Here is a 1,402-nt window from a genome sequence, read left to right as displayed (position 1 = left end):
CCGTTCACCTCCTTCATCTCCTCTTCCACCCTTCCTCCTTCCTTCCTGTTTCCCTCCTTCTACTTCTCTTCTTCTTCTTCTCCTTCCATCCATCATTCTCCACATCCTTCTCCTCCTTCTTCTATTTCTTTTTCTCTTCTTCTTGGTCTTCTTCACTTCTCCACCTCCCTTTTCTCCTTGTTCTTCTGCTGTTCCTTTTTATAATTATTATCAATATTTCTATTTTCCATCTCTTCTTTCTCTGTATCATCTTTTCTTTTCTTCATCTTATTTTCTTCTCTTTCTTCTCTCCTTCCTTTCAGCCTTTCATATATCCTCTTCCATATTCTTCTCCTCTTTTTTTCTCTTCCTCTTTCTCCTCCTCCCTCTTTTCTTTCTCGTCTTTCTCCTGCCCTCCTCCTCCTCCTCTTCCTTCTTTCGTCTCCCCCCCTTCTCCAATTATTATATCGTTATTATTATTTCTCCTTTTATCATCTCCTCCTCTTACTCTTCCTCCTTTTTTTCCTTCCTCCTTCTCCTCCTCCTCTTTTCCTTCCCCTTCCCCTTCCTCCCACACAATTTACCACGTCCCTCTCCCCACCTTCTCCACCCCTCCCTTCCCGTTCCCCTTCCTCCCTCACCACCAATTCTCCCTCCCCCTTCCTCCCCCTCTCTCTCGCTCTTCCCTTTTCACCTTCCTCCCTCTCCACCTCTCCCCTCCCCCTCCCTCTTCCCCCACCACCTTCACCACCACCTCCCTCACCACCACCTCCTCGCCCTTCCTCCCTCACTTCCTTCCCTCTTCATCCTCCACCCCGTACTCCACCACCCCCACCCTCACCCCACCTCCTCCCCCACCACCTCCTCCTCCAACACCTTCCTCCCCCACCCCTTCACCCTCCTCACCACCTCCCTCTCCCTTCCTCCCTCACCCTCCTCTACCACCTCCCCCACCACCTTTCTCCCTCACCCCCTTCTTCCTTCCACCCCCCTCCCGTCCCCCCTCCCTCCCTCACCCTCTTCCTTCCTTCCACCCTCACCCCCTCCACCTCCCATCCCTCCCTCCCTCCCTCCCTCCCTCCCCGAAGGCGCACGTGTACCCCGCCCCAGCTGATGGCCGCGATGGCCTCCCTTCTGCCCAGGACCCACCGGGATTTCAGTTCCAAGCAATACTGGAACACCTTCTTCGCCCGCAGAGGAGCCAAGGCGTTCGAGTGGTGAGGCTTTCGTTGGGGTGGGAATAAAAAGTGAAGGTTGATGTGTGTTGTGTTGTGTTGTGTTGTGTTGTGTTGTGTTGTGTTGTGTTGTGTTGTTGTTGTGTTGTGTTGTGTTGTGTTGTGTGTTGTGTGTTGTGTTGTGTTGTTATTGTGTGTTTTGTTGTGTGTTGTGGTTTTGGTCTGGTTTTGTTTTTATTTTTTTAATT

The 1,402-nt window shown here is 51.6% G+C and overlaps 1 protein-coding gene across 1 annotated transcript in view; it reads left to right on the top strand.

Moving 5' to 3' along the window:
- Window positions 1–1,056: 1,056 nt before the first annotated feature.
- Window positions 1,057–1,402, top strand: part of LOC119578683 (eEF1A lysine and N-terminal methyltransferase-like) — an 8,679-nt gene continuing 8,333 nt past the window's right edge. The window contains exon 1 of the mRNA XM_037926256.1: window positions 1,057–1,196. Coding sequence (XP_037782184.1) covers window positions 1,093–1,196 — 104 coding nt within the window. The 5' untranslated portion in view covers window positions 1,057–1,092. The remainder of the gene's footprint in view (window positions 1,197–1,402) is intronic.

The sequence above is a fragment of the Penaeus monodon genome, chromosome 11 (genome assembly GCF_015228065.2).
Source record: "Penaeus monodon isolate SGIC_2016 chromosome 11, NSTDA_Pmon_1, whole genome shotgun sequence".
In the NCBI taxonomy this organism is placed as follows: domain Eukaryota; kingdom Metazoa; phylum Arthropoda; class Malacostraca; order Decapoda; family Penaeidae; genus Penaeus; species Penaeus monodon.
This window is presented reverse-complemented; position numbering and strand designations above follow the sequence as displayed.